At 37.0% G+C, this 26,577-nt stretch overlaps 1 protein-coding gene across 10 annotated transcripts in view; it reads right to left on the minus strand.

Moving 5' to 3' along the window:
- Positions 1–26,577, minus strand: part of arhgef10lb (Rho guanine nucleotide exchange factor (GEF) 10-like b) — a 47,329-nt gene that overhangs the window by 3,287 nt on the left and 17,465 nt on the right. For 6 of the 10 annotated variants that reach the window (XM_082145476.1, XM_082145475.1, XM_082145474.1 and 3 more), the window contains 18 exons: positions 25,982–26,090; positions 25,607–25,710; positions 24,528–24,605; positions 23,331–23,510; positions 22,513–22,629; positions 22,239–22,331; positions 21,233–21,403; positions 19,709–19,854; positions 18,231–18,272; positions 17,696–17,868; positions 15,945–16,060; positions 14,195–14,322; positions 12,404–12,504; positions 12,123–12,244; positions 3,993–4,079; positions 2,353–2,567; positions 2,063–2,220; positions 470–612 (listed from right to left, as the gene is read on the minus strand). In XM_082145476.1, coding sequence (XP_082001602.1) covers positions 470–612; positions 2,063–2,220; positions 2,353–2,567; positions 3,993–4,079; positions 12,123–12,244; positions 12,404–12,504; positions 14,195–14,322; positions 15,945–16,060; positions 17,696–17,868; positions 18,231–18,272; positions 19,709–19,854; positions 21,233–21,403; positions 22,239–22,331; positions 22,513–22,629; positions 23,331–23,510; positions 24,528–24,605; positions 25,607–25,710; positions 25,982–26,090 — 2,283 coding nt within the window. The remainder of the gene's footprint in view (positions 1–469; positions 613–2,062; positions 2,221–2,352; positions 2,568–3,992; positions 4,080–12,122; positions 12,245–12,403; positions 12,505–14,194; positions 14,323–15,944; positions 16,061–17,695; positions 17,869–18,230; positions 18,273–19,708; positions 19,855–21,232; positions 21,404–22,238; positions 22,332–22,512; positions 22,630–23,330; positions 23,511–24,527; positions 24,606–25,606; positions 25,711–25,981; positions 26,091–26,577) is intronic. The other 4 variants (XM_082145468.1, XM_082145472.1, XM_082145469.1 and 1 more) reach the window with 3 other exon arrangements.

The following is a 26,577-nucleotide window of genomic DNA, read 5'->3' on the forward strand; positions in this document are numbered from 1 at the left end:
CACATCTTATCTTCCGGTTGAACTGAACTTCCAAAGCTGAATTTAATCCTGATATTAAGCATCAGGAAGGCAGAGGGAGGGTGCACTCCTTGCGGCAAAATAGAGAGGTTGGCTCAGCTGTCAGAAGTGATCAAAGGCTAGCACCCTAACATGCTGTTGGGCTTCTACAGGGAGGATACCTTTTATGTGTGGGTTAAGATGCTCTCTCATAATGCATCTAGCACGGGAAGCCGCCTAACAGAGAAATGAAATGTAAAACTTTGAAATAAAAGAATCATTTCAAGATTTCCTAAACCAACCTTTGTTACAGAACAGATCTCGAGCTTAGATAGGTGACGTGACAGTTCACTCTTAAGACTCGTACGGTCTAATGAAAAGCACTGCGTCTTCAATGGGAAGGTGGTGGAATACCATTCAACACATTTCTCAGAGGAGAATTATTTAATGTCAATCACATGTGGGTGTATACCTGAGTCTTGAGAGAGGAGCCCTCAATCACAGAGACCTGGTTGGCACAGCTGGCCCACACATACTCGTCTATTCGGAGGAGTTTGAGGACGGGCGCACATCCAATAACCACATGTCTGCAGGAATCTGGATCCCACAACCCCTCTGTAACCGCAAAATGCATGCTGGATTTAGAGCTGCTACTGGAAATGGCTAATATTTATACATCTTTTACAATGTAACAGTAGATTCAGAGAGAATATTAAGCATATTAATTACAGTTGCAGGAAAAAATATGTGAACCTTTCACCTAGAGTTCTAAACAAACTGGACCCCATCGGCTCTAATTATATGGAAAAAAATACATCTTTTGTCATACAAGTTTGTAATGACATGAGGGTGAGTAAATGACAAAATTTAAGTTGTTGGATGAACTATCCTTTTAACATTTTTATTTGTTAATAACCCCAACCCCAACTATTTTACAAGGTAAAGATTTTGTATAAATGTGTACGATGTAAGATTTGTACTGCATTGCTTGAAGGTCCACCCATCGAGTGTAACTGGTATAAAAAGGTGTAAAATGAGATTGTACAAATTAGCCACCATTTTGCCAAAACGTAAAATAGTTACGAATTACCATGAGAGTGTGTTGGCTAATTTGGAATCCCAAAATTTAGAGTCTGGGCAATGGAAGTGTAGCATATGATTTTTTTTTTTTTTAGCACCTGGATGTTTTGCCAGCCCTACTTGCAAAATATTATGTGCACAGATGAAGCCCAAGGTGTTTGAAAGTAGTTAGCAGCTCTTAAGAAAAACTGGGATGGAGGGACATCATGGGGCTTTGCAGCCTCGGGATCTCCACAGCTTACTATCATTGACAGAAAAATCACTTCCCAGGTTTATCAGGTCATTTTGCAGGAGGATGTAAGGTCATCTGTTCGCCAACTGGAACTCAGAAGTCGAGAGATTCAACAGGACAACCATTTCAAGCACAGGACTAAATCATATACAAAATACACCATCTGATGTGGCTCAGTCCTGACCTTCACCTGACTGAGATGCTTTGGCATGACCTCAAGTGAGTGATTCACACCAGACATCCCAAGAATATTGCTGAACTGAAATGATTTTGTACAGAGGAAACACTTTTTCCCACCCTGCCCTGTGAATGGTTACATGGTGTGCCCAATAAAAACATGCAAATGCATCATTGCTTGTGTGTTATTTGTTTAAGCAGATTGCGTTTGTCTTTTGTTGAAGATTAGATCCAAGAGCTCACATATTGTTTCCTGCAAATGTAAATCCAAAGTAAATGAAAAAAGAATTTAATTTATCAAATGTAACATTGTAGATTTTATTAAAGGGGTAGTTCACACAAAAATGAATTTATACATGTCGTTTCAAACCTGTGTGACTATTTCTTTTGGAGAACACAAAAGAAGATATTTTGAAGAATGTTGGTAACCAAACAGTTTTGGTGACCATTCACTTCCAGATCTTTTTTGTTGTTGCTCAAAACAGAAAAAGAAAGTCATACAGTTTTGAAACGACATGAGACTGAATCCCTTTAATTTCTATTTACACTGAAAATTACACTATAAAATTATTATACCTTCACTCTTTCTGTTGTAAATGGCAACTTTTCCATTACTTAGTCCAGCGAACAGAAAGTTGGCAGAGTGTTTCAGGCACAGAACCGGGCAGCCCTCAGGGTTACAGAATGTTAGCAGACACTGAGCAGCGGTGTCCACACTTCCATAAACCAGAATGCTTGAAAAACACACACACACACAATATTACAAGCCTTTCCCAGGGAAAAAAAGTTATTAATTCTGACTTTCTGCATAAAATTAGCAAGGTAATGACTCCAGACCGTACAGGTACGTATTCAAAAAGACTCACTTGCCATCCAATAATCCTACACAGATGGTGTTGCCGATCTTGGAAAGAACTTCAGAGGTCTGTGTCTCTAGTTCTTCATCAGAGCTGGGCTCTGGGATATAATCCAGACAAAGCACCGGGGATCCTAGAGAGAAACTCTTGACGGATCGTGGAGTGGGTCGGTTAAGGGAGAAAATCTCCACCTGCCCATGAGAGTCGTCACCCCCACTAGCCACCTGTGCAGTCGAAGAGACAACAAAAAGAAAACAAACATGAGAAGGAGGACATCCAGTGCCTGAACTCAATGACATGGCCCTCAGAGAGGCTGCAGGCAAAAAAAGATGGAAGAAAATAAACGTGGAAGCACAGCCACGAGATAAATGATTTATAGAATGTCTTTTGATGTGGAATACTTGATGTTTGTTTCTCGAGCTGCCTTTCGAGAAACTTTTAATACTGCTTCCCTTTTCTTTTAAATGTCGATCAAACTATTCTAACAGTGTTTTTTTGAGGAGCTCCTGCTACGATCACATAAAAGTAAAATTCCATGTAGGAGTTGTGATTCAGTCAGATTTGAACTGGTTCATGGCCTCGAAACTTTTTAGTGGAAATTATACAAGAGACTTTTCACTGTTTGTCTCCATTTTTATATGACTCCTGCATGTTACACTGTTATGATGAATGAGTCATTGAATCATTCATTCAACTGATTCAACTGACCAATTTATTCAGGAACAAAACAAGTGATTGTGGACCTGTCCCAATACCCACACTTGCGGTCTTTGCACTTGATCACTTTTCTTTGTTCAATTTGACCCAAGTGTTCAAGTGGGCGTGAAGACAGCAAGTGTGCATAGAACTTTTGATTCCCAAATTGGACACACTAATAGCATAGTGATGTAAAAATGCAAGTTTACTTAGACGTTATTTGCACATTAAAATAAACTTCTAATTGTCTGTTCAGTAGTGCCTATTTAACAGACAGTACAAATTAGTAATTAAGTGTAATTAATCTAATTAAGTGATTAAAAGCAGTTGCAAATGTTTTACAAAATACACATCCTCATCTCTGTACTAATAATATTTGCCACACTTTACGTTTTACTACCAAATAATATACAATATCTAATTAATTTTACTTACACTGTAAAGTGTAATGAGTATTCAGAACAACGGCACTCTACCTTGCGCGATATTTCTAAAATATAACTGAATACTGTGCATTGCCGAGGCAAAATTTGCTTAATGTGCAATAGTACATAAAATGCTAAAAGGTTCAAACCCTGCAAGGAATAGTCCATGTGCTATTTCCATTGTGCCTTTGAGCAAGTATACTGTAGTGTAAGTGAATAAAAACAAATAAAAAAAACATATGCCAAATGACTACTTTAGTTAAGTGTGATAAAACTGGAGGTCTGTGAAATGTGCATATTGTCAGTGTGTTTAAATGGGGAGCTTAGGATGTTCTCTCTTGTACCGTACTGATGACAGCCCTGGTCAGAGGTAGACTATTCAAATGTTTGTGTCAAAGATGAGGTGAGGGACCCCCAGGTGCATCATCTGAGATGTACAGAGATACTGTAGTATGATATTCCAGCACCAGTGGGCAGATTGATTTATAAAGAAGAAAAGATGTTGTCATTGTGAAAAAATGTACCTACCCAGAGGTAGCCCTGAGGCAAGGATGTGCTGGCGGCAGAAAAACCAAGAAGTGCACAGTGGACAGGGTTATATAGGGCAGCCTGCAACTGCAAAAAAACAAGATAAAGAGATCACTTTTGAAAATCAGCATTAAAACAGTTCAATTGCAATACTAAAAAAAAATCATTTAAATGATACATACAGTACCAGTCAAAAGTTTTGGATCCAGTACCCGTCATACGTTTTGGAGTAAGATTTCTAATGTTTTTAAAAGAAGTCTATTCTGCTCACCAAAGCTATGCATTTAAAAATACACACACAAAAAACAGAGTCATATTGTGAAATATTATTACAATTTAAAACAGCTGTTTTATATGCAAATATATTGTAAAGTGTAATTTATTCCTGTGATCAAAGATGGATTGTCAGAATCATTTCTCCAGTCTTCAGTGTCACATGATGATCCTTCAGAAACCATTCTAATATGATGACATTTACATTTCTTATTATTATCAATGTTAATAAAAAATATATTTAAAATTGAATATTGTCATTGCATTAAATTCTCATAATATTTAACAATATTACAGTTTTTTGTTGTTGTATTTTTAATCAAATAAATGCAGCCTTGGTAAGTAGAACAGACATTTAAAAACATAAAAAATCTTACCGATTCAAAACTTTTGACTGGTGTGTATATATATATATATATATATATAGAGAGAGAGAGAGAGAGAGAGAGAGAGAGAGAGAGAGACATTTTTTTTAATGAAACAATTTATATATATATATATATATATATATATATATATATATATGTTTTTGAACAAAATGTGCATTCAACAGGATATAAAAAAAGAAAAAGTCTTGACATGAGAATATTCCTTCAAGACAATTCAGTTCACTTAGCGGCCATCTTGGTAACATTCCCAAGCAGCGATGTCAGTAATAGACTTGCAAGAACAGCAACATGAATGATGAAAAACACAAAATTTGTCAGGGTTGCTGACAAATCTAATGAGATCAGCAAAATATTGTGCCGGTCAACAAAAAAGGTAGGATATTATTCTGTTTACCCTCAAAGTAAGCATCTTGAGGCTCGATTTCATGAAGGCAAGCATTAAGAATGGCGTGCTTTTGATAACAGGAATATTTGATAATAATAAAAATGGCATTCTGTCACTCACAGAACTTAAGCTTGCGCTCAGAGAGATGTCAGCAACCCTGACAAATTTTGTTTTTACATCATTCATATAGCTGTTCTTGCAAGCCTGTTACTGACATCGCTGCTTGGGGATGTTACCAAGATGGCCGCTAAGTAAACTGAACTGTCTTGAAGGAAAATATTCTCATGTCAAGACTTTTCTTTTTCTTTTTTATATCCTGTTGAATGCACATTCTGTTCAAAAACATGATCATTAGAGTACTGCAACAGTGGGATCAAAGAAAGACTGTTTTTTGCATGTTCAAAAAGCCAACTCAGAGCCAAAGGATTATCTAAACTAGAGGACAGAATTATTATTTTTTTTGGGATTGAAGGCTTTAAATAGGGCATGATAAATATGATGCACATCTTTTGATTTTCCCCTCAGTTTCAGAAAGTGATATGAAAGGGATTTCAGATTCTTCCAATTCATTTTAGACTACGAAAAGCATGATTGTTACGTTTTTGTCCATGTTTTGGCAGCTGAGGCGACTCTGATACATGCTGAGTTGCTGCATATCTAAAAGGGCTGGTGACCACAGCCAGCACTTGGCTTGAAAAGAGAAGTAAAATAAGTTAATTGACTGCAGGGTGTTTTGGCTCAAATTAGACAGACATAAGGTTATTAAACACCCATTGCCATTCACATATAATTTATGCACAAGCCAGACAAGCTATTATTCCAGGTTTAATCATCAACGGCCCATATGTCTAGTGACAAACCCACCCCTGCCAACACTGTGTTATTATTAATTAAAAGTACACTGTTTACACAGCAAGACAACGCATCAATCAGCACATGTTGTAGACAGTAATTTATTATTATTATAATAGCTCCTTGTAATTACAGCTCATGAGAAGTATACAACACAGGTTTTAAGAGTTTGGGTTTTGTTTCATAATGGTACACTCTCAGAAAATAAATTGTTCAAAAGCTGTCATTTGACCCTTTCAAAGGGTTATAATATGTACCATTTAGGTACTGATACACTGTACACTTTTGGTACCAATATGTATCTTTTTAGGTACTAATATGCACACATATGTACAAAGGTGTACCTGTTGAAAGGGTACCACCCCAGTGAAGGCTTTTGTGCCTGTATGTAATGAATGTATTGTCATGTCATGTCAAGATCCTTCCAGTAAATATAATGGCGTATCCAATTAAGTGTAAAATGACACAAAATACAGAAAAATGTAACTAGTTTCTGGGTTGCTATTAAAGTAATACTTTTAAAATAATAATTGAGCCATTTGGACCACTTACCTGGTACTTTCACAATGCTTTTTGAAGCTTGAAAGCTCTAGTAATTGGTGGTGTTTGTAAGCACCTTTTTTTTATCAGCTTGAATAGACCATAATTACAGTTTTTAGCTTGAAATCATTATCACACACTCAAGTCATGTTCTGTTATTGTGTTTCAAACTTTCCATAAGATAAACAGATTTATCCTCAGCTATGGCATTCAAGTATAGACATTTTATGAAGTTTTCCCTTTTTATTACTTGTAGGGTTTAAAAATATTATTGTAATATTAAGTTCATGTTAAATTGTCATGTTTAAATAACTTAATTTTTTTCCATTACCCATGAGGTTTATTTACTTAATTTTAAGGGAACGGGTTTCCTCACTTTTTTTTAAGTTAAGTCAACTGATTACTTTTTACAGCGTTCACTTAAATAACTTAATTTTTTCCATTACCCATGAGGTTTATTTACTTAATTTTAAGGGAATGGGTTTCCTCACTTTTTTTTAAGTTAAGTCAACTGATTACTTTTTACAGAGTTCACTAAAGGACCAGCAAGCAACACAACAACACTAATTGAAATGGCGGACTGAGCAGGTTTTATCTTTAATGTAATGAGAACCCATTACATTGTCGTGACACATTAGCCTATATAGCACATTTCCATAGTAAGAGGATGACCTGTTTAGATGAAACAGACCTTATTGTGTTTGAGGAGGATCTTGCGTGGGAATCGCAGGCTGCTGCTGTCCCTCTCCTGCTGTGAGCCTGATGCTCAGCACTCTGATGTGCAAAACTTGCTGCAAACTCGCTCTTCCTGGATATGCACAGTGGGAACGGAGCCCCTTTTCATCTTAAGCAATCTACTGGGGCCAAGGCTTTTATTCACATTTTCCCCTCCATGGAAAAAACAGGCAGAATATTTAATATGTACATGAATTAGCCCACTGGAATTATTTATACAAGGTTCTGTGTCAGGCTTGTCATTTTCCTTTAGAATGTGCTAAAAATGTTGTGCTGCTGCATCTTACTGTAACATTTCAGAAAAACATCCTTTAAAACAGAAGACTCCTAATGACCTGATGACAGATTTTTATTGTCCTCGTTCCAGCTTTCGATCTCAGAGCTCATTGTTACTTTTTTTTTTTTGACTGATAATATGGGGGTGGATAGGTGTTATATGAGAAGACAGAGTTTAGACACAGCCACATTTGTCTCATGGGTGTTCATCCTAAACACAGACTAAACTTCACATCACATAAGCATCCGCTTGTCTATTCCTGCATCTTCTCTAGAAGCCACAGATCTGCCTCGCTTTTAATCTGCAGTAACGAAGGTATTTCCCCCCACACTCTTTTTACCATCAAACATTTCCCACAAAAAAGTTTTTAGGGCAGGTTTTTTATAGAGGTAATATTTAAGAACTTCTTCAGATATATTCTGTCACATCAATTTGTGTACACAAATATAAACACAGATTCTTCCATTTATATGGTCTCTAGAAGCTTCTCATGTGATGAAGACAAGAAATTCTCTTCAACTTCGGTTTTGACTTTTCTTGAAATTTAAGGATCTTACCCATTATTCAACAATAATTTAATTGGCTTGCTCAAAACTTTTCTTTTCGCGCACTGGGAGAAAACTGTGCAAGCAAGACGTCAGGGTTTGTTAGCATGGTCCAATTAGCCTCTGAAGGTAAATGGTGTAGCGGTCGGGAACCTATGGCTCATGAGCCATACATGTTCTTTGTTCTTTGACAAAAATCACATGGCTTTCCAGGTCTCTCACCCTTTACCAAAAATGTATCAATAAAAAAATAGACACATCACTAGAGATCAGCTTTCTGCAGAAAAAGCAAGAAAGCAGCCAATTACAATTTCTTTGCTGATCAGGACACCGGAGTTAATGAAAAATGTAGAATAATAATATATTTCAAGTTGTACCGGCCAAAGTCGTGAGTGCCATGACAGCAATCAACAGCAAACCACGTTTTAATGGTAAACTAGAGCTCCTGCACTAAGATTCAAGCAGCTATGCGTAGCTTGTTAGTGGCTTCGGTGAAAAGAAAGATTTTTAGAACAGCAGGGAAAAGTAAAACTGGTGCTCTGCTTTTCCGAGAGACATTTCGAAACATTTCACCGGTTACTTTCACTTTTGCTGCAGAGACCTTTTATGTCCTATAAATGTGTTGCATATGTCCGTATAATCCGTGCAGTTAGTTAGTAGTAATAAAGAAACATGGATTCTGGAGAAAGTAAAGAGTGGTATGTGCTTGATATTTATCAAAAATAAATATTAAAAGCGCAATAAGCCACGAAAGAGAACTAAATCCTCTACTGATAGGATGCTTTCTGCTTTCCAGACAAGCAAAGGAGCCTCTGTCTTTGGTTGAGCGCCTAAATGGTCAAATTCACACAGATATTTGTAACAATGCTTGCCTTGGTGAGTCTTCACGTCGACGTAACACACACACACACATTGCCAGGCATTCATATAATCTTACAGTTCAAACTACAATCCGGCCTCTAGCTCATAAATGCCAGAGGAGAACTGGCCCCCGACTGAGCCTGGGTTCTCCCAAGGTTTTTTTTCTCCATTAGGTCACCTGATGGAGTTTTAGGACACCATTAGGTCCCTTTATGGAATTTTTCGGTTCCTTGCCACTGTTGCTATACAAATATACAAATATATACAAATATACTTGACTTGACTTGACTTGACTCACACACACACAGTGCCCATGAGCAAAGATGGCAGTATGCAAATCACATACTTCTAGAGCTTCATGCACCAGCCAAGCAATGCCATTGAAATTTAGGTCAGCATGAAACAAAAATGCACTATTTTTTTAAATGCAAAATCTCGCCCCTGCAAGCTCACATTCGCCTCCACTTTTGAGTGCAACGGCCACATCTCAACATCTAATCAAGAACCGATGCAGATTTTTTATTTTCCAATAATCTGTAACTGTAAGAATAGATCAGTCGCATACTTAAATGAGAATATTTCATTACTACACTTCCAATCCAAATATTATATTTGGATAAGTGAGTATATTGAATATCATGGAGGCAAAGCAAGGAATCAAATCAACCGCAGAGAGTGCGTGAGCTATGAAGACATTTCTTCTAGGGACTTGTGAGCTACAGTACAGCAACATATTCAAACTCATTTTGGGCAAGGCTGGCACTGGAGTGTACTTCAAAAAGGATGATGACAGAATGCAGATGAAAGCAGATGCATGTTCCGAAGGTTAAGACGAGTGTTTGTTCAGTACCAAAGAGGGAAGATGTATACACGCTAGCTGAAACGCAAGCTGAATGCAAATGTAATCATAGAGAAAGTGAAGAGTTAGCTTGTGGGAGAAAGTTTGATTTGATCACATACTAAAATACAAGGGACTATATTTAGTCCTTAATCTAAACCCTCTGCCAGCAATGAACAATGGGTCCTAAGGCTGCAAACTTATAACTTCAAAGTAGTACACATGTGAGGCAAAAAGAACATCCGCCGTCAGAAGACATCAAAAACATCAGGTGCAGGATCAGGATCAGAATGTGAGGTTTATAAGAGCGACACCCAAAGCAGCCAGAAGACGCATCAGCCACACATCCAGACTTGATAGCGGTATGGAAAGAAATCATTAAAGGATGATTGCATCACTCCTTCAGAATAGTAAAGCATATTCAGCGGCAGCAAATGAGCTGTGAAGCATTTGTTATATTGCTTCCTATGGAACACATTTGCTATGGGACATTAGGGATTTGGGAAGACATTTGAGCCACAAAAAAAAATCTTTTCATAGCTGTCAGGTAGACAGAGCTAATGAACCAGAAGCATTTAAACCCAAACCCATATTTTGTGGACAATGAGAAGACGTGGCCATAAACTATACTGATGAGTGTTGGTAAAATATATTGTACTATATTACATTCGTGCCATTGCAAGTTATCCTTACATTGTTTGTCTACTTTACAAAAAGAAATGTACAAAATCTTCTTAAAAAGAAGCTAAGCTGGAAATGATTATATAGCTACGTATGTTGGAAATTCAAACATTTATAAACACACTTTTTCCTGAAACATGATGGCATCCAGTGTAAAACATTGCTGATGGTTTGGAGCTTTCACGTTCTTACAGATGCTTTTAATAATATCACAAGTCATCCTCATATGTTACAACAGTATCTTAGAGGCAAATCCAAAACTCAAAATTCAAAAACTATGTTGAATACACTGTAGAAATCAACAAGCCACTCACTGAGAATGAATATTGAGATACTAACCTCAACACAATGGTAGTTCTATGACCAATCATAACAGTACTATAAAGGCTAATGGGAGAACAGAACCAATAAAGATAATTAAAACTAGACTGGCAGAAGGTCTTGGTTAAAAAATGTGAAGTCCTGTGGATTAAAAGCACCAACTAGATGTTGTGAAGTTGCACACAGACCTGGAGGTGTAGAAAAGGAATGGCGTATAAAATAAAAGATCAAAGCTCTATGTAAATGTAAGGCAACATGTGTTTGGTTCAGACACCCTGTCTGATTGCAAATACTATGTAAGATTGCCAGTTCTCCATGGTGTGCAGTACTGATATGACTGTGTTGGTCAAGCAGTAAGCAGTCAATTACAGACTTCCGCATGCATACCAATGAATGTCTGAATGTTAATCCGAGAACGTCTTAGATCAAACGCTGACTACCCAAAGGAAAGTCATACAGGAAAAACATTGCTCATGTGGTTGCTCTTTCAGGAGTTTGCAGATAAGGGTCATTTCAATATTAACTTCTATAATGTTGTAGATAAATAAACAGATACAAACGAGACTATTGTTGCAATACAGTACAAGAAGTAGAGTTCTTATAGAAATCTAAGGTATTTTCCAGAAAAATCTGAGAAGATTTTATAATCTCATTGCTGTCTAAGATAGGGGTTTTCAAACTTGAGAGGGACCCCCTTTCTAAAATAGAAAAACAGCTTTACATTTTCATGTGCAAAGACCCATTACTAAGAAAATTGTTTTCTCTGTGAGAGAAGTTATTAAATATTATATCAATATTATGATAAAGATGACATTTGCTTTCAAAATAAATTAGATAAAAAACCCGTCTGTACTAAAATCCAAAGCCAATTATTAAATATTATATGGAATATTTATGTTTTAATCAAGTTGACTGTGTATGTTTCTATCTATTATTACAGTAATATTATTAGATGTATAAATAAATTTATATATTTTAATATATTCTAAAAACATGAAACATATACCTTATGAATTAAATCTAATATATTATATTAAATATATTTATATATGACACATATTAATAAATAAATAGTAAAAAAAAAAAGTGTGTTAAAGAATGAATAAACAATAAATGCTTAATATCTGCAGACCCCCAGCATCCCCTTGAAAACATCTTGTCTAAGAGAAACAGTTGAGATCAAATTTTTTCTTTTCTATAAGTAGAACAGCACAAGTCAGACTTTTCACCACTTTGTATCACTTACAAAACATGAGGGTGAGTAAATGATGACAGAACTTTAATTTTTCAGGCAAAAAGTGACAAAATGACAAAAAAACAACGACATAATGTGACTTCTGTGTGTAGCTGGATAGTTTGTTTCAACTCTGTGTTCTTTACTAAGTATACACAAATGCTAAATCTGTTGGAGTGGTTGGATATCTCTCACTTACCTTCAGATCTTGCACTTTTGGGGCAAACACAGGCACCCGGCAGGCCAGTAACGGGCACCAGAACGGAGGCTTAGTCTTTTCATCATCCTCTACACACACCCATCCAGGCAAGTTCTCTTCTCCTACACATACGGTAATAAGCTTAGCCAGAGGCACAATACTGTCACTGAAACTGAAAGCTAAAAACTAGAACATTTATACAAGAGAATGAACCCATGAAAATGATAAGTGAAAGATTCATGTCAAAAACCTGTTACTCATGTGTGAGAGGCCACACTTACTCAGGGCGATTTTGGCCAGATGCAGGCGATTGACCCAGGAGATTTTGCTAATTGGACTGGGCGTACCTAAGACCACGGTGAAACTGACTGGACGGCCAGACCTGTCAAGAGATACACACACACACACACACACACACACACACACGCATGCACAAACTGTGAAAATCCAAGAGGGATTTAACACAATCAAAATCCAAGTGAAACAAAGCCTCTTTCAGCTCCTCGCATGACTAAAATTGTACAGCTGTATTTGTTCCAAGAGTCAAAAGAGTTTGGTTCTGCTAAAAGGGAAAAAAGTAAGGCAACAACAAAAGACACAATTCAGCTTAAAGCAGGGGTCTTCAACGGGGGGTCCACAGCGGTACGGCAGGGGGTCCGGCAATTACTGTTTGATCTCAAAATAATATGTTTTCTGCATTAAACAATATTTAGTTAATTTCACCCAAAGCTTTCATTGTGCTTCCCACGCTATGGTGTTTAAAAGTAATGTAATGACTATGCTGCATTTACTTGAATAAAAACAGTAATATAGTATAATATTACTACAATTTAAAATACTTTAAAGAAAAATAATTATGCATTTAAAAATTTAATTTATTCCTGAGATGGCAAAGCTGAATTTTCAGCATCATTACTCCAGTCTTCAATGTCACATGATCCTTCAGAAATCATTCAATTTGCTGATTTAGTGCACAAGAAACATTTATTAAAGGACAAGTTCGGTATTTTACTCTTAAAGCCCTGTTTTCAGATCGTTTCTGATGAAATACAATGGTTAAGATTGAAATTTGGACAAATGCTGCTGGCCTGAGAATTTTCGGTTTCTGTGGTAGCACCCCCCCACCTCCACAATGGTTGCATAGGTGCACTGGAATAATCCTTCCTAAAACGCATTAAACTTTCGTTTACAAAGACGTGAAACTCACCGAGTGGTCAGGGGTGTTCACTGATATGCTCACACAAAAATTGCTGCAAAAGATGCTTTCCAACAGGTTTTATCGTAGTTTTTCATCCAATACAAGTCAATGGAGTTGGACAAAAACTACGATAAAACCTTTTGGAAAGCATCTTTTGCAGCAATTTTTGTGTGAGCATATCAGTGAACACCCCTGACCACTCGGTGAGTTTCACGTCTTTGTAAACGAAAGTTTAATGCGTTTTAGGAAGGATTATTCCAGTGCACCTATGCAACCATTGTGGAGGTGGGGGGGTGCTACCACAGAAACCGAAAATTCTCGGGCCAGCAGCATTTGTCCAAATTTCAATCTTAACCATTGTATTTCATCAGAAACGATCTGAAAACAGGGCTTTAAGTGTAAAATACCGAACTTGTCCTTTAATATTCTGGGGTTTTTTTACGAATAAAATATTCAAAAGAAAGGCATTTATTTGAAAGCAACATAAATATAATGCTGGACTATAATGTAATGTGTGTAACACGGGGTTCCTGTCTCATTATCCACCAAGGGGGTCCTTGGCCCATAAAAGACCGAAGACCCCTGCTTTTAAACCCTAATGGTCCATTAGAGTGAGAGGTCTTAAAAGCTCTTAGTTCAGCCTTCCATTTAAACTTCCATTTGATCAACAAAAGTCTATTGGCTGAGTGATAGAGTAACTCCAAAGAGCCAAATCTAAGAAATGTAAATCCTTCTGGTACAAGTGTGATGAAATGGATGAATGCTTTTCAGTTAGAGTAACTGTCTCATCCGCCCACATTTGAAGGGAATTTAATGCACAGCTCTATTTTGTGTAACCTGTGCCCACTGGCATCAGTGGGTAGTCGACACTCACTTGTCAGGCTTCCCAGGAACCATCAGCCGTAGACGGCACTTGTTGGCACACTGGATCTCGTCCTCTTTGATGCGGATAAGCCTCTGAAGAGCCATGCACCAGTCCTGTCCCACCGTAGTGTTGAGATTCTGTACACGCACACAGTCACATTTACAGGAGACAGCTGTCAGACTGACTAAGCACCGGTTACCACAATTAGCACCCTGCTTTTGACATTAACAACACAATAAGCGCAGAGAGAGGTTAGAGAGCGAAAGAGCCTCACACAGGGACTAGGAATAGGTATTATTATAGCTATTATAATGAGCTATTCAAATAGCGAGGTCAACAATGCAGTTTCAAAATGTTTAGCAGGCGTGCTTTAAAAGGGATGGATTTACAGAAGAAACTTTGGTAACACTTTAATTAAAGCCTTTATGTATGATGCATTATAAAAGTATTTTGAATGCATTAATTATGCCTTGTAATGCGCCTCATAATGCATTGTATGATCTCATGAATAATTTTTACCCCAGTTAAAATATATTACAATACATTGCTACACCTTTATAGAGTAAAATACATTACAAACAACCAATTTCAGATGTAACAAGGAAGGATTTATGAAATGATTTAATGCATTACAACGTACATTATGAATACCTTTATTGTGCATTATTCATAAAGGCTATCTCATTGAGGGTGTTAGCATGCTGAAAGCTGCTAGACTGTGAGCACGGTAAACTCTCTCAGAGAAGTTGCGTCTCTAAATTCTTCCCTTTGACAGCACCGCCAAGCTTTTGTTACAAATCCACCGTCTTCAACAATACGTTTCAGGACAATTACCGTCGGACTTCAAATCGCCTGCTGTGAGCAATGTTTCTGTTAGTATACATAATCCGTTTTTTGTGTGGACTAGATGTGTGCAATAAAAGGTTGCAGATATATTTCACATAGCTGTCAGTAAACTTTGGATATCAGTCTGGGTAGATGTAAATTTGATTATTTTGTTTTTAAATATTTACATTTTCGTTAATGAAAACAAGGCTGTGGAAGAGCTTATCTTATACTAACAAAGCTAAAATAGTCAAATACATTTTTTTCTGAAATAATGTTACAAAACAAATGTTTTAAATTTGAAATTTTGAATGTAGGAAGGAACATGAATTGAATGACAATAATAATACAGTACAAATCTGTAACTATAAATGATTATGAAATATACATTATTTAAGCAATATTTAAGGCTGATCTCATGCTGCTTTTCGTGCCTATGCCTCTATTTGAACACCCCTTCAGCAGCATTTTATCGGTGTCTAGATGAGACATCTCTATAAAAAGCCTAAGGGCTTCCTTAAATGGATAGTTCACCCAAAAATGACTCATATACTCGTATGGTAAACAGAAGTTCCAAATAGTACACGTTTTCACATCTCTAGCCATCTTTTGCATCTCACATCGATCTTTTGCGAAACACAAAAGAAAGCATGTTGAGGAACACTGGGACAATGGAACACCCCCATTACTTTCAGTGTATGGACAAAACAAAACACTGTTCTCAAAATATCTTCTTTTGTGTTCCACAGAATAAATAATGCACAACATGAAGGTGAGTAAATTAAGACTTTTAAATTAACTGTCCTTTCAAGACCGACTAGTCATTCAGATAACTATGAAAATATGTTTTGCACATCCCTAATAGGAAGGGAATCATCCGCTGACAGCCAGAAATTGATCAGGTGTGCGACAGTGTAATGATTGAGGATTTTACCTGGTATGATCCCTGCAGGGTGCCCACCAACAACGTGACTTCCTCTACCACAGAAAGATCATGCTGTAACTCCTGCAGTTCATGGAACAGCCGCGGTGGTCCCAGAAACAGCTTTCCTGAACAAATAACATTTCCATGATAATCAGTAATTATATTCACATTAAAGCTTTTGGGTCTGAAACAATACGCCTCCAGCAGATTCTTGCAGCGGAAAGGCTGCGCTCAACTAACATTGTAATTCTGTGCGGTATTTGTATCAGGCTGAAAGCTCCAACACAGCAGGAAAGAAAAAGTTGAAGTTTCTGATGCAAAAAAAAAAAGAAGACGAAGAAGAAGAAAAAAAAGTCACCCAAGGACTTTTGGTTCATGTTATCCGGGAATTAGACCCTCTGTAGTGTCTTCTGACTGTGAGTGTATATTATCCCTGCTGAAGAATATGAGCTGGGTTTAAAATTGAGCTCTGAGGAAACCTTAGGTCTTCTGAGCAAGATGAATGTACCAGGAGGAATATGCACTGATATTAGTTCTGGGAGAGTGATTTGTCAAAGGTAACACAAGCATAGCTGTGGGAAAATTGGAATTTATTTTACCAGTGTCAGAGAATAGTCAAAATCTATACAATTTATAAGGAGATTGAATATTAATACTATGTGACAGTGTTTCCTGCTCCACTATAATACCGCAAATACAAACTAGTGTACTCCAATTAATTCACATTTCCATTCCTTTATAATTCATAAATTATTACATTATTGTGCCAGTTCTTTTAATGAAACGCACATAAATCTTTAGGTTTGAATCACTGACTCATACTGAACTGTAAGCCACCATCTTCAGTCTTGTTCAACTCAAACCAAGAAGCCACAGTGTCAATACTGACTGGTTCTTTATATTACATGTAGGTAAAGATAATATTATTATTATTTTATAAGTAATATTCCTTACAAATGATGTAATACATAATTTAAGTGTATTTTATTACAATTAAAATATAATTTAATCAATACAAAAACAAAATAATACAAATTAAATCATTAAAATATTAAAACGTACACACACAAATACTATAGTTCAAAAATGTATGGTTGATCAAATTTGTTGTTTTTGAAAGAAGTCTCTTATGCTCTCCAAGGCTGCATATATTTGATCAAAAATACAGTGAAATATTACAATTTATATGATATATTATATATTACTATATATAAGTACTATATAATATATAATATATTACTATATATATATATTATTACCAATATTTATACTTATTAATTATTAAGTTAAAATAACATTTTCCTGTTTTAAATGTAATTTATTCCTGTGATGTAAAAGCTGAATTTTCAGCATCATTACTCCAGTCTTCAGTCAAACATGATCTTTCAGAAATCATTCTAAAATGCTGATTTGGTGCACGAAAAACATTTCTTATTATTATCAATGTTGAAAACAGTTGTGCTGCTGGAAACCGTGGAAAAAAAACCCAACAACAACATAATTTTCAAAAATCGGATATTAATTTAAAAAACAGGTATTCATTTCCTTTAAAAAAGAAAATCTTACCGACTCCAAAATGTTGAATAGTAGTGTATATACACACATACATATATAAATCTGTAGTAGGACCAATTATGTGTCTGTACAATATAGAAAAAACTGCTATGAACAAGCTTTACAGACTACATCAAAAAGCCAAGTTCGTTATTTTTCCCATGCTCCTCTAACCACATGAAAGGAGTACACTTAAAAATACCAACCTTGAGAGTTGGTGGAGCTCAGGCGCTTGCTTCCACTGTGCTGGTAGACGCTGTCTTTACGCTGGGGGGTCTCCTGGCCCACCTCCACCACTTGCACTTGCAGCAGGGGGGCACTCCATTTAACTGCGTATTTTGGACCGATGGGGACTAGGCTGCTGATATCTGGAGGGCCCCTGATTAAACACAAAAGAATTGCTTTAAGATCGCTAAACAAAGTCCAACTCCCAATTACAAACAATGCGTGATCAGAGGACGTCTGAACGATGGTGACGGAGATCGAGGAATTAGACGGGCAATTAGAGCTTTGTGATCAGAAGGATTCCCAGAGAGCCTAACACCCCCTACTGTGATTTCAGGAAATTATTATTCATGTATTCCTCTGTTATGCATGATCTGCACTGAGAACAGCTCGATGAGATTGAGGAGTGCAGGAGAACTTTGAAGCCAGTGTAAAATCATTCTGATCCGAAGTCTTTGAAAACAGCATGACCCAGTGGTCATTAATGAAAAAACCTGCCAGATGTGACAATGTTACCTTGGCTCCTCAAAGATGTTATCAATGCCCGTTTCAATGTATCTGTGTGTCAGTTAAGAGGGAGTTAATAAGAAGATGGCCTTAAAGGGTTAGTTCACCCAAAAATTCTGTCAGTAATCACTCACCCCATGTTGTTCCAACCCAGTAAGGCTTTGGTTCATCTTCGGAACACAAATTAAGATATTTTTGATGAAATCTGAGTGCTGGCTCACTCCTTCATAGGCTTCTATGTAATCGATATCTGCCATCCCAGAAAAGTTAGTAAAGACATTATTAAAATAGTCCAAGTGACTACAGTGGCTCAACCTTAAGTCTATCAAGCGACAAGCTTTTTTTATTCAACTATTTTCTATTATGTGGGCCTCTGAGTGAGTTCACGTAGTGTAACAGTGCAGCGCTTCTGGGTTCTACGTCAGAACGTAGGCTCATTATCGGCCGACGCTGGTCATGTGTGTGATGCGTGTGATGCTGGCCAATAGTGAGCCTACATTCTGAAGATTTGTGTTCTGAAGATGAACGAAAGTCTTACGGGGTTGGAACAACATGAGGGTGAGTAATTACTGACAGAATTTTCATTTTTGGGTGAACTAACCCTTTAATTAAAAAATTATGAGCAAGTAACTGAATTCTACTCATTTATTAATTTATATCTAATTAACCCAGAAATGAAAGATCTGACATCATTTACTCACCCTCATGTAATTTTAAATGTCTTCTGTCAAACGCAAAAGATACTAGGCAGGATGTTCATGCTGCTCTTTTCCATACAATGAGAGTGAATGGTGACCTCCAAAAATTACATAAAAGTACATTAAAACCCTCTATATAACATGTCTTCTGAAGCCATACAATAGCTTTTAATTGAAGATTATTATTCATAGAAAATCCTCACTCCCTCCACCAAAGCTCTCAAATCTCATGTGCAATTTAAATATTTGCATATGTACATATTTAATCTGGCACGTTGCAATCGGTTGCGAAACACATGAGAACCAGTGATGTCAAACCTGATGTGATATGTTTCGACGTGCCAGATTTGAACATAAATGAGATTTGAAAGATGCGTCGTCAGAGAACATTTTTAATGAAAAACAACTTAAATTTGTCTTTTCCTCAACAGCATGCTATCGTACAGCTTCAGATAACTTGGAATAAAGCGTTGTATAGACTACTTTGCTATGACTATGATACTTTTTGTCATCAATTTTGAAGCTTGATGGCCCTTGGTCACCATGCACTTTGATTATATGAAGAAGAAAAAAGCAGAGTGAACGTTTTACTAAGCTTCTTTTTTTATTCCACAGAATAAATCAAGGTTTGAACAGCATAAAGATGAGTGAATGACAACAGAATTTTCCTTTTTGGGTGAACGATTTCTTTCATTATAACGCAACATAATTAAATGATCTTAAATCTCTCTCATGAAAGGACAGAGTTGTGATGTCCACATTGCTGGACATGTGAAGAGGAGTACTTACTTTGAATTGATGTTTGCACAGACGAGCATATCATTCAGGAGGAAGACTTTTCGCTCCTTAGACTTGAGGACTTGACCCTTCTCACCATAGACGGTCTCAATCAATGTCTCAGACAGAATCAACTGCTTCTGATCAGAGTTCAGCTGCTGTTTAAAAAAAGAATCATTTTAAAAAGTAAATGAATACATCCACACCATGACAGAACACTTGCATCACCTGTATGTCTGTGCTCTTCACTTTAGACTCTTGACTTTGAAGTAATGTCTTTTGATTGATCTCCTTCTTAATTCATTCTCGTTTTAACAGCCTTGAATGTAACACTTGCACAGTCTAACAAATCTAGAGGTTATAAAAACTGCTTATTTTCATATGAATGTGAGATATATTTGTGCAATGCATCTGCTGAGGGAAGTGGGAACTGTCTAGTGCCGTGGTTCTCAACCAAGTGCTCCGGGCCCACTTGGGGGCCTCAGCAAACTTCCAAGAGGGCCACAGGATGACTTAAAATAATCTAAATTAATATTTTAAATATGTATATTGTTAGTAATATATAAAATCAGTCTAGCTTAATTAAAATTATTAACATTAAAAAATTACATAATGAATTAGTTAATTTACCTATAACGGCACTGCCAATTTAATTTTAAGTGAATACATTTGCTAAAAGTTAACTTATTCTGTGATTGAAAACCCCAAGAGGGATGCAGAAGGGTGTCCACCCCCCCCCCGGGTGTAAAAATATAATAAGTTTATAATTTAGCTTTACTCAAAAAGTGGGTAGAAATAAATGTGCAAAAAAATATGTTGTTAACTCAATACAGAGTAATCATTTTATGATAATATATTAATAACTTCTTTTGGCTTCAGAACAACGACAGTATACAAGCCACTTTAATTTCGCAAACAACATGTTATAAATACAATCCAAATAAATTTGAATTTAAAAGTGTTTAGTTTTTCCGTAATAATGTAATAACATCACTGTAATAGTGGGTAGAAAGAAATACACAAAAAATATGGTGTTATGCTGTTAAGCAGAGTATTTCCATATTTTTTTCTTTTGGCTTTAGAACAATGAAAGTCAGTTTAATTTTGCAAACAACATGTTGTCTTTATAATTTCACACTTGCTATTTTTCACACATTGCAGAACATGGGCCTTCCTAAACGAAAAATATAGTTGTCTTTATGAATTAGGAAGGGGCTCCTCCATACTAGCAGATAGATGACCTCAAAGATAACAGATATGAACTGAAAGCCACAAAACTCCTTTGATATCATAGGGTCTTAATTAGCGGCCACTAAAATCACTTTCATGGACAACTCCCCATGCTGGCAAGAAAAAGATCTTTGTCTAAGTTATTTCTAGAAAGAGGAAATGTGGAAATAGCAGTCCAATCACACTGAGAGCTCATGTCCTTCCACACAGCCTGCCAAATGATCTTGTAAAGCCAAATCATTGTGTTTTTGGGTTGGTAATACTTTGAAGTGTCCCATGTGTGTTTGAGGTGCGGTGGTCTCTGACCTTACTAAGGTTACGGTCACCGATGCTACGAGCAAGTTGTTGGATCTCTGCGAGCTGCTCGGCCAGCCGTTTCTGCTCGTTCAGCTTCTCGGCGAGAGTCTCAAGCTCAGTGAGGGCCAGCTGCAACGGCAGCCTGTCCTGATGCCCCACAGGGGTGTTTTTCAGCATGTCCTGTGGACCACACATAGATACGTCAGCATATATTCAGTCATTACTACCTAATCTGTCATTCAGCCAACGCTTCAGTCCCCTGCAAGCAAAAGATGTTTCTCAAGGGGAACAAGATCCACGTGATGTGGGAAATAAACCTACAAAAATTCAGTTAATCCAGCATAGACTTTTACTTTACTTAGTTAACATTTACATGCAATAGTGCACATTAAAAGGAACATGAAATGAAAACTGACCACATTTACTATAAAATCAAGTCCCACCTTCACTGGAAATATGTCGGATTACGGATATAAAAGGGACTGTTAATGTGATTTTATGGCAACCTTTCTGTGATTTCTCCAGTTTAGCCATTTCAGCACATTTTCAACAGTACACACATATAACAGCCCTCATATGAACTCAAATGTCCCTGAAAAACAGCCTGCGGTAACAGCCTCAGCACCCCAGAGGCTACATGCAAATGAAGTCATTGCATATAAGAATGAGCTAATGACAAAAAAATTATAGAGTCTTATACATGTAATCAGAACATACAAGAGGGATTTCACCCTACGTTTAGGTTTACATATTTGAGCACTTGCTATGCAGTATCAGATCATGGTTTTGATAGTAAGCACATGTTATGTGTAAATTTAATGTGCTTTACTAGCAATCTGTCTTTCACTTCCCCATACAGAAAAGCCTGAGGAAATTCCACCATCATAAAATACTCTCTAAATAGTTAAACATATTAGGGTCATTAACTGTGTGTGTGTGTGTGTGTGTGTGTGTGTGTGTGTGTGTGTGTGTGTGTGTGTGTGTGTGTGTGTGTGTGTGTGTGTGTGAGACTAACCTGCAGGAGGAGTATGAACTGAGGAAAGCGTTGGATTGGTTTGACCATCAGGCCATAGAGTGTGATTCTGTCTGTACTGGCAGCTTGCTTCTTCTACAACCCAGAACAACACAAAATGTTATAATGTTATAATGTCTCTAACAATGTTATTATGTCTAAAATCACTTGAAACCTAACCCTAAATATGAACAATAGTAATGCTGCGTTAGCAAGCAGCACATAATAAGCACTGAGGAGAAACAATTAACAATTAGGGGCAGGTTTAGAAGTTTACCTTGAGGAACTCCAGGAATGCTGGCTTGGACATACAAGCTTTCTTGATAAGAGCCATAGCATTGGTGAAGTTGTTGACATAGTCACTGTACACATCTAGCACCATTGACTTGGAAAACTGGAATGAAGACATTGATAAACTCAGTGGCGGACATAACAATCCACATTTCAGACAGAATATAATAATAATAATAATTTGTTACATTTATATAGCATGTAATTATTATATACATTTATACATTATATAATATCTGTGTACTAATGATCTGTGACCGTACAATGTGCACTGAGCTTGCATTTCTATTGTCAATAGTTATGAAGGGACTATTTGCATGATTGTTTTAAATTTTACTGATCCAACGGTCTTAAAAATAATGTGCTCAGCTGCAGGGCAGAGCCTGGGTGATGCAGAGGAAATTTGCACACTTAAAATAGAACTGCTGACTAAAGGATGTTCTGTTTTTCCATCTACAAAGATCCCTCATCACAGAGACCAACAGAAAAACGAGTCAATTTAGGGTATAAATACAGACCATTACACACGCAGATATGACAATGCTTATTCATGGAAAAACCTTTATCTTAAAATGTGGAGTGGAATACAAAAGGGCATATTTGTGGCCGTACAAATCCGCTGGATCAATGCTATGCAATTGTGCAGTCTTTTAAATCGAAAACAAGTATGACAAAATGAGAGTTCAAGCAGAGAAATCCTCAACTTTTTGTTACCAGAGCAAAAAAAAAATCTATGAACAAACAATCAGAAGCTGTGAAAAACACCACAAATTGAATGTTATAGTAGAACAACAGGAGACATACTGAAGCAACAAAGAGATCTCCGATTTTCTCAGTGTTATCCCATTCTGCTACACGGGAGGCCAGAGCAATCTGAAACATGGAGTGACACTGTAGGATCTCCTTCAGCCTATAAAAAATGGGCTGGATCTTCTTCAAGCTCAGGATCCGGGGCTCCGCCTCCATCAAAGGCTTCTTGTATTCCTAAAATACAATTCAGGTGGTAGGTATGAGTCTCTTTCACATTCAGATTGTGATGTGTCTATTAATTTAAAGGTGCTGTAAGCGATGTTGGGTGACGTCACTTCTTATTGACGTTCGAAGTATCGTCAAACAAAACTCCCTCATCCCGTCCCCTCCCCCTCCCTTCCGTGCTTTTCTGATGTAAATTCGGGACTTCGAGCGTTCCTTCTCCTTTTCCCCTCTTCTTTGCTATTTGTTCATCGGAACGTCGTCTCTTTGTTCGTGTGTCGGCCATTTCAAAATTCAAGAGAATATAATTCTAACGTTAGTCGTTGTCTAGGACATCTCTCCTCTAGTTAACTTCCCTCTTCATGCTTCTCTCTCCTCCACTCCCCATACCCCCCTTCATATGCACACGCACTAATCCCCCAACCCCCACCCCCAAATCATTCTTGTCGGTTATAGGCTGGAACACTGTTTGTTATGTTTCGTGGTCCAGGCTGGGCCAGTTTGTTTTTGTTGCCGTTTGTGGAGCCTGGGCTGTCTACAGAGACCGCGTTTTTTTACAGTGTGTTCAGGGGACAGGCAGCAAGCGGATAGTGAGGAGATGTTTGCTGTATGTGACAATTTTTTTTTGTCTTTTTGTGACATCGCTTAGAGCACCTTTAATAAAAACAAATCACATCTATTTTTGTCAATTTACAATAATACAATATATATTTTGTTTTTGTCTTCAACCTGCTGAAAAAAAAGCTTAAATCATCCTGCCCAAGTTAGTTAGGATGGTCAGTTTTGATGGTTTTAGATGGGTTTTGGGCACCTTCCGCTGGACAGGCTTGGAGACCAGCTGGCAAACCAGCTGGCAAACCAGCTTAAACTGTCTAAGACCAGCAAACCACTTTAGGCAGTTTTAAGCTTTTTTAACACAGTATTATTTTCCCCTTTGTGCTATATTCCTATTTTTGCCATCCTTTCCACTTCATAGAGAAAATTAAGGAATATTATATTCAGATGTGATGTCAGGATTGTGTCACTGACCAGCAGGATCCTCTTGAGTGAGTCTAAGTAGCGCCTTTCACTCTGGAGGATAGAGCCAAGAATATGACGTCTGACAATCTGTACATACAAAAACAAAATGCAAAATGCTCATTTCAATTATATTAGGCTAACTGACAGCACACCAGCAGCTTTATATGTAACATAAATTATGTAAAAATATACTTTAATTCAAAAGTTTGGGAACAGTGTGATTTTTTTTAAATGTTTTTGAAAGTCTATGGTGTTCACCAAAGCAGTATAAAACAGTAATATTGTGAAACATTATGACAATTAAAAATAACTGTTTTCTATTTGAATATATTATAAAATGTAATTTATTCCAGTGACCAAAGCTGAATTTTCAGCATTATTACTGCAGTATTCAGTGTCACATGATCCTTCAGAAATCATTATAATATGCTGATTTGCTGCTCAACAAACATTTATTATTATTATCAATGTTGAAAACAGTGGTGCTGCTTAATATGTTTGTGGAAACCCCAATTTTTTTCAGAATTTCTGTAACAATGTAAAAGTCTTCACTGTCAATTTGGATCAATTTAATGAATCCTTGCAGAATTAAAGCATCAACTTAAAAAAAAAAACTTAGGCTACTGACCTACACATTTACATACTGTACACTGTAGTAAGTGTATGTAAATATGGCTACGTTCACACTGTCAGTTTTGGGAATTGACAACCACATTTACTTCCAGCTGCGAGTCTCAAAATGTCCCGTTCAAACACAGTTCTGTATGAACGCCTGTAAGTAAATGCGGTTGTCCCGGAAAAATAAAAAAATTACAAAAAATTACACGTAACGGTTCCGTTTACACAGCTTGGCTTTTCCAAGCTGAGTCCTGAATTTAGGGGTGCGAGTTCGGTTATAGAATGTGGTTGTCACTCCCGTAAATAACTGAACTGTGTGAGAATATAACTGAATTAAGGAATCAAATACAGGACTGACAACCATATTCTGTTGCTGTGTGAATGTGGCCATATCATAAATGAGCAGGGCTAGTATGATACTGACAGGAATGCAGACAGATTCACACACAAGTACAAACACAAACACGCACCTGTTGGCCACTGAGTCCTTCTGGCATTGGAGAAAGTTGAGGTGGTGGATGTTTGAGTTCAGATACAGTCACATCCAGATATCCAGAATCATCCTCTGTGTCATCTGCACATTGACACAGTATAGCACAGTTAAACTCCTCATTTAGACTGTCATCACTGACTATTCCAATTTCTGCCATACTGGCTCACTCGTCCCTCTAATGTACACACTATTCTGTAGCTCTGTGATAATATATGCCAATTGTTATCTCAGAATAATTCATGCATTCAAAACATTCAAAGAGGTATCTAGTTTCTAGTATTGTTTCTGTACTGAATCCTTCCAGGTGTCAGAATAAACACCAGAAATGAACAAGAGGAAATGAGAGTCAAACCTGTACAGTCTTTTTTACTCAGGAAGGACACTTTGCGCATCATGGCTATTTTGGTCTTTTCCAGTCCATCTTTCGTGCCATTCCTAGCTGCTTTCATTAGCTGTTGAACCTATGGGAGGAAACAGAGAGATAGGCAGACTGCATAAGTTGACAGCGAGGAACAAAATGAATCAGCAGAAATAAAAGATGAGGAGGTAATTCCTGTTTGTGGATCAGCGGCAGGGCAAACCCTCAAGGTCCTTCTCTACTCAGTTACTCAGTTTCATTTTCATTGTACAGAAAAAAAATAAAACACTGTCCATTGAACAATGATGTGCATGATGGACTACTTCATACCTACAAGCTGTGTGAATTTTGGTGAATACTGTCTAAATTACAGATGCAACTAAATGTACATTATCTAGATTTAGTCTGATGTGAAATATAAAACTGATCCTAAAAAACTGGGACAAAATGTGCTGCAGAGCATTTTTTTCAGCTATGTTTCTGCTTCTTCCTTCTCTACAATGTTTTTCCTTGACAATTGTTCAATATGCATCAAAACATATACATATATATATATATAGTTCTGTTTGCTAGTTAGTTTCTATGGATTG

Source organism: Leuciscus leuciscus, assembly GCF_965113295.1.
Source record: "Leuciscus leuciscus genome assembly, chromosome: 18".
In the NCBI taxonomy this organism is placed as follows: Eukaryota; Metazoa; Chordata; class Actinopteri; order Cypriniformes; family Leuciscidae; genus Leuciscus; species Leuciscus leuciscus.